The sequence below is a fragment of the Parus major genome, chromosome 3 (genome assembly GCF_001522545.3).
Source record: "Parus major isolate Abel chromosome 3, Parus_major1.1, whole genome shotgun sequence".
NCBI lineage: Eukaryota > Metazoa > Chordata > Aves > Passeriformes > Paridae > Parus > Parus major.
In genome coordinates this window covers 882,274-888,896 of record NC_031770.1, presented here as the reverse complement: position 1 = coordinate 888,896, position 6,623 = coordinate 882,274, and the positions used below count along the sequence as shown (strand labels likewise).

Sequence of the window (6,623 nt, the reverse complement as noted above, 5' to 3'; positions counted from 1 at the left end):
TCCGGATGCCTGCGCATCTTGTTTATCCAGCAAAACGTGCTGCTGGAAAGCCGGGAATGGGCGTCACGTGGCCCACGGCAAACAGCTGGCAGATGCCCTCTGTTGATTTTGCTCCGGAGCTTTTCCAGAGGCCTCTTCCAAGGGGGTTCTGCCCGTTCCCGCTGTGATCCCATCCCACCACGCCAGGATCCCCGGCCTCAGGCCGGCCTTGTCCCCAGGGAGCGTTCGGAATATTCCCGGGAATATTCCCATGGGGATAACTGCCACCCGCGCCCCATTCCCGGCCGTGGGGCTCGATTCCCATCGGGCTTTTCCAGGGTTTTATTTGATTCCAGAGGCTCCTTCCCTTCATCGGATAATTACAGAGCAAGGAGGAGCGTGGAAACAGGGAGTGCCAGGGCCAGAATTAGGGATGTATCCCGACTGTCTGGATCCTCAGGAATCCCTGTGGATGGAGCCAACCAGCCTGCCCCTGAGATCCCGGGGTTGAAGGGTCCCATTCCAGAGCTGGAAGGACGGATATCCTTGGGATATTAAAGAGGGGGAATTTTTGCATGCTCCCGGCTTTTCCTTTGTTAGCCTTCCTAAGGCCTTGGAAAATCTTTCCCGGAATTAAGCAGCCCCATTTAACGTGGAATCTAATTAGGAGGGACTCGGTTGGAGAGTTCCTCAAACAGTTGAGTCAATATTGGCCGGTGTAATTGTGGGAATTCCCTGCGGAATTCCGGCACCTGTTCCGGAGCTGAGGCTCTCTGGGTGGGGAAAAAGAGGGAATTTTGGTGGCCCCCATCCGGATCCTTCCAGGAGCTTTTCCCAACATATGGAAGTTGTGGGACCTCAGGACCTGGTGCGGGTTCCCGGATTGGTGCTGGATGTGACCTTGGGATGTGCTGCCGGCTCTTCCTGGAGAGCTTTGGTGGGAATGTTGAGCTTAATCCCCAACTTCAGGAATGAAAACCATCCTCATCCTCATCCTCATCCTCATCCTCGTCCTCATCCTTGTCCTCATCCTCATCCTCATCCTCATCCTCATCCTCTTCCTCATCCTCATCCTCATCTTCCCGTTGTTGGAATGGAAACTCCTGGGAATGCTCCCAACCCAGCAGAGCTCTCGACCTTCCAAAGATGGATCCTCCAGGAAAAATTTGGGATAAACCCGGTGAGAGGCAGCAATGGGAGCTTCCCTCCTTCATCATTCCCTCTTCCCGCCTCAATCCCATCTCCCACCTCTTCCTGAAGTGCTTCCAGGCACTGATTCATCCATGATTTCCATGCCTTATCAGGGAAAGGCCTCAATAAATCCCTTTTGTCTCCGACAATCCTCCTGGAGGACGGCTCTTCAGGAGCCACCGTCTCCCAATTTCCTGAGTTCAAGGGGAAAAACCCAATCCCGCTTTTCTTTTGGAGGAGCGGCACAATTGGGAGAGTTCATTACCCTGAATTAATGATGATAATTATCAGCAGAAGGGGGAATAATTATCCGGCTCGGAGGGAGGGCACCGGCGTTGCAGCGAGGGATGGAGGCGGGAAAAGCCAGTCCGGACTCCGGCCATCCCTTGGGAAGCGGGAGCGGCCCCCCCCCCAGCCGTGGCTCCCAATGCAAATAAGAGCATCATTTCAAAATTAAATTTAAATTAAATATTAGTTAAATATTAAAGAGAAGGAAATCAGGCAGAGATGGCCGGGAACGCGCTCGTTCCGACCGTGAGCGTTTAAATAAAGCGACACGGAAAATTATTCATTTTTAGCGGTCCTGGTATTCCCAAAAATGTTCTTTTTTGTGGGAAAAACACGGATTTTCCTGCTTGTTCTCCTTAGGAGAGGTTCATTTTATCTGTGTGGAAGGAGAGAAGGGAGCGGGAGGTGCTCGGACGCGGGAGCAGAGCCTCCGGAGCCGATTCCCACATCCAGCCGCTTTTCCAGGCCCGCGTTGCTGAATACAAATGTTGGAATTGCTCCGTGTCCTCGTGTTCCCGAGACAAAGGCTTTGTCTGAGGAGAGGAGCGGGATGCGCTGCCTGTGCTTGTCCCTGTGGGCACACGGGGATGGGATGGGCACCGCCATTCCCGCCGGGATGCGCTCCATGGATGGAGCCGGCTGGGGGAATTGTGGGAGAAGGGGATTGAAGTGTCTGGGACGGCAGGAACGTCCTCAAGGATCACAAATCCAAGGAATCGGGGCAGCTCCCGGTCCACACCTGGATGAAAATCTTCACCTTTGGTGGGGACGAAATTCCAAGTCCTGCGGAGCCAAAGCGGGGAAGCGGCGCCGGGTAAAGAGGGAAAAGCAGGAAATTGGGAAAGGCGGGAGCCGGGGATGGCGTCACCTCCCTTCACCCCTCACGCCGAGGTGCCAGACGCGCTCACATCTGCCCCAACATCTGCGGGGCCCGGGCCCGAGGTGGGAATTGCCCAGGGAGAAGCTCGTCCCGGCCTCTCCGGAATCCATGGGAGCAAACCTGGTGGGCCGAGGGAAAGGGGATGGAAAGGCAGCGGGATCTGGCCCGAAACGCCTGGATCCAGTCAGCAGCGGACAGCCCGATCGTTGACCTTGCCCAGCAGCCGCAGCCCGAATTTCACCCCGTCCTCCCAGAATCCCAGCTCCCCGAGCCTTTGGATGAGCAGAAAGCTCCCTGGAAACGCGGGGAGCGGGGATTCAGCGCTTGGGGTGCGCCAGCACCTCCTGCCAGCCGGGACGGGCGATCCGGGGCTGCGGGCCTGGGGTGACCCCACGGGGGTGACCCCACGGGGGTGACCCCAGCCGAGTGCCCGGGGTGTCGCTCCCCGTCCCCCCGCGGCCGCTGCAGGCGACAGAGGGCGCCGCGCCACCGCGCTCGGGGCGGCCCGCCCGGCCCCTCCCTCTTTTCGGGGTGTCCCCCCTCTTGGGGAGGGGGCGTCTCCCTGCGGGCCGCCCCCCAAATCCCCCCAAATCCCGGCAGGAAACGCCTGGAAGGGGTGGCGGGGAGGGGGGCGGGCTGCGGCTGTCGCGGCGGTATCGCGATAGGAGGAGGTGACGGGGTTGTTTTCCTTTGGCCGTGGATCCTGAGGGATTTTGGGAGCCCAGGGAAAGAACCCTGAAGGGGTTCTGGGGGGGTTAAAAACTCTGGGCGGTGTGGGGCAGGGGGAGCCCCTCTGGGGAGCGCCGGCTCAATAAATAAATAAATCAGTAATTAAATAAATAGATGAATAAATAAATAATCAAACAAACAAATCGGGTTTGCGGTTGGCTTGGGTCGGGTTTTTTTGGTTTTGTTTTTTTTTTTTTTTTACGACGGTAAAAAAAAAATTCCTCTAGGTGGAAATTCATGGAACACTTCCCGGGAGCGGCCGGGATGCTCCCGGAGGAGCCGGGCGGGCACTGGGAAGGGGCGGTGGGAATGGGGGGAAGCCCCCCGGTCCCTCCCTGTCGCCCTCGGTCCTCCCCCGCCGGCGGGACCGCGGTGGGGGGGGGATTTAGACCCGCGGGGGGGTGATTTTGGTCACTCGTCTGTCCTTCCTTCCTCTTTCCCTCTTTTCCTCCTTTCCTGCTTTTCCCCGCTCCCAGGAGCTCCGGCAGCGGCGCTGCCCCGACGGAGCGCACCGGGACCTGCGCCGGGATCTGCATCCCGACCCGCACCCGGACCAGCGCCGGCATCCGCACCGGGATCGGCACCGGGATCGGCACCGGGATCTCACCGGCATTTGCACCAGGATCGGCACCGGGATCTCACCGGGATCTGCACCGGGATCTACATCCCGACCCGCACCCGGACCCGTACTGGGATCTGCACCGGGATCCGCACCCGGACCAGCACCGGCATCTGCACCAAGACCCGCACCGGGATCCGCACCCGGACCGGCACCGGGATCTGCAGCAGGATCGGCACGGGGATCTCACCGGGAGCCGCACCGGGGTCTCACCGGGAGCCGCACAGGGCCGGCCCCCGCGGCCCCGCCGGCGCTGCCCGCCCCTTTCCCTGCTCTCCCTGCTCCGTTCAGTCCCGGTTTTCCTGCCGGGAAGAGCCGCGTCCCGAGCTGCCGGCCAGGCAGAGCCCCGGGCCCGTTCGCCGCGGGGAGCGAAGGTGGGTGCGGAGGGGCGCGGGGAGCTCGGGGGGACCCCCAGCCGCTCCAGAGGGGCTGATCCCAGCGGGAATGCTGCGGGGGAACCGCTGCCGTCGGGGCTGCACGGGGAGCGGGATGGGAACGGTGTCCCCGGGAGCAGGACGGGATGGGAATAGTGTCCCCCGGGAGCAGGGTGAGGTGGGAACGGTGTCCCCCGGGAGCAGGGAGAGGTGGGAACGGTGTCCCCCGGGAGCAGGAGGCTGTCCCCGGGCGCGGGGCGGTGGCGGAGGCGCGCCGAGGTGCGCGGGGCCGCGGAGGAGCCGCTCCCGCCTAGGTGTGAGCTGATTATTCAAATGGGCAGCCGAGGACCTGGGGATTGGAGGCTCGCCCGGCCGCTCCGTGCTATATCACTGGGGCACCCACGTCACTGCAGCACTTGTCCTCCTCTTCCTCCTCCTCCTCTTCTTCCTCCCTCCTCCCTCCTCCTCCTCCTCCTCCTCCTCCGGCTCCTCCGTCGCCTCCGGGCGCCTCTTCGCCGCGGAGCGCTGCGAAAACCCACCCAAGGAGCGGCGGCGGAACAAACCCACCCCAGCCCCAGCGCCGCTCCATCCCCCCCTTCCTCCCTCCCTCCTCTTCCTCCTCCTCCAGAGGCTCCGGCGGAGGGGAGGGAGGGTTGGGGACTTTTTTTTTTTTTCTTTTTTTTTTTATTTTCTTTGCTTTTTTTTTTTTTTTTTTTTTTTTGGGTCGCTCTCCGCCGTCGTTTGTTGTGGCTGTTAAATTTTAAACTGCCATGCACTCCACTTCCAGTATGCTGGGAGCGGTGAAAATGGAAGGCCATGAGCACACGGACTGGAGCAACTACTACGGGGAGCCCGAGGTAAGGAGGGAGCGGGGACCCCCAAAACCCCCCCGGGATTAACTCCGGCACCGGCTCGGCGCTGCGAGCGGGGGTCCCGAGGTGCGGGTGGCGGCGCGGGCGACTCTCCCCTGTCTTTCCCTCCTCCCCTCCAGGCATTTTTCCTTCTCCGGGCTGGGATATTTCCCTTTCCCTTCCCCTTTCCTTTCCTGCTGCTCCGCTTCCCGGGACGGCTCCGCCGCTCCCGCTGCCGCCGCGTCTTTTTCTCACATAGATCCCAAAATATATTCGGGTTTCATGAAGAAGAAAAACAACCTCCCCCCCGTCCCCCCCGTCCACCCAGCACCACCACCCCGCGCCGGGATTTAACCCTTTCCTGGCGTGCCCTCCGCCGAGCCCCGCGGCTGGGGCTGGGCTGGGCTGGGCTGGGCTGTGCCCCGCGCCATCCCCGTGCCCGCTGTCGCTTGTCCCCGCAGGGCTACTCCTCGGTGAGCAACATGAACGCGGGGCTGGGCATGAACAGCATGAACACCTACATGACCATGTCGGCCATGAGCAGCACGGCCAACATGACGGCGGCGGCCACCTCCATGAACATGTCCTACGCCAACACGGGCATGAGCCCCTCGCTGGCGGGCATGTCCCCGGGCGCAGGCGCCATGCCGGCCATGGGCTCGGCCGGCGTGCCGCCCATGGGCGCCCACCTGAGCCCCAGCATGAGCCCCATGGGCGGCCAGGCAGGCTCCATGAACGCCCTGGCGCCCTACTCCAACATGAACTCCATGAGCCCCATCTACGGCCAGTCCAACCTGAACCGCTCGCGCGACCCCAAGACCTACCGGCGCAGCTACACGCACGCCAAGCCGCCCTACTCCTACATCTCCCTCATCACCATGGCCATCCAGCAGTCCCCCAACAAGATGCTGACCCTCAGCGAGATCTACCAGTGGATCATGGACCTGTTCCCCTTCTACCGCCAGAACCAGCAGCGCTGGCAGAACAGCATCCGCCACTCGCTCTCCTTCAACGACTGCTTCCTCAAGGTGCCGCGCTCGCCGGACAAGCCGGGCAAGGGCTCCTTCTGGACGCTGCACCCGGACTCGGGGAACATGTTCGAGAACGGCTGCTACCTGCGCCGCCAGAAGCGCTTCAAGTGCGAGAAGCAGCTGGCGGCCAAGGACGGCGCCGGCGGCGGCAACGGCGGCGGCGGCAAGAAAGGCCAAGCCCCCAACCAAGGCCTGGGCGAGGGCAGCTCCTCGGGGGGCTCCGAGGGCTCCGCTGGCGCCGAGTCCCCGGCCAGCTCCTCGCCCTGCCAGGACCACAAGCGCGCCCTGGCCGACCTGAAAGGGCTGAGCCCCGGAGAGCCTTCGGCCTCGCCGGGCCAGCACCTGCTGGCCCCGCCGCACGCCGGGCTGGCCCACGAGGGCCACCTGAAGCCCGAGCACCACTACGCCTTCAACCACCCGTTCTCCATCAACAACCTGATGTCCTCCTCGGAGCAGCAGCACCACCACCCGCACCACCAGCACCACCACCCGCACAAAATGGACCTGAAGGCCTACGAGCAGGTGATGCACTACTCGGGCTACGCCTCGCCCGTGCCCGCGGGCCTGGCCATGGCGCCCGTCACGAACAAAAGCGCCCTGGAGGCCTCGCCTTTGGCCGGAGAGACTTCCTACTACCAAGGCGTGTATTCCCGGCCCATCATGAACTCCTCCTAAGCGGGA

The 6,623-nt window shown here is 62.3% G+C and overlaps 1 protein-coding gene across 2 annotated transcripts; it reads left to right on the top strand.

Moving 5' to 3' along the window:
- The first annotated feature begins 3,973 nt into the window (after positions 1–3,973).
- Positions 3,974–6,617, top strand: FOXA2 (forkhead box A2). Of its 2 annotated transcripts, XM_015620573.2 has the most exons (3): positions 3,974–4,060; positions 4,848–4,917; positions 5,373–6,617. In XM_015620573.2, the coding sequence occupies exons 2-3, from the start codon at positions 4,849–4,851 to the stop codon at positions 6,615–6,617; spliced, it is 1,314 nt and encodes a 437-aa protein (XP_015476059.1). In that variant the 5' UTR covers positions 3,974–4,060; position 4,848. The 2 variants fall into 2 exon arrangements, with proteins under 2 accessions (XP_015476059.1, XP_015476058.1); XM_015620572.3 differs by lacking the exon at positions 3,974–4,060 and having other exon boundaries at positions 4,766–4,917.
- The last annotated feature ends 6 nt before the right edge of the window (positions 6,618–6,623 follow it).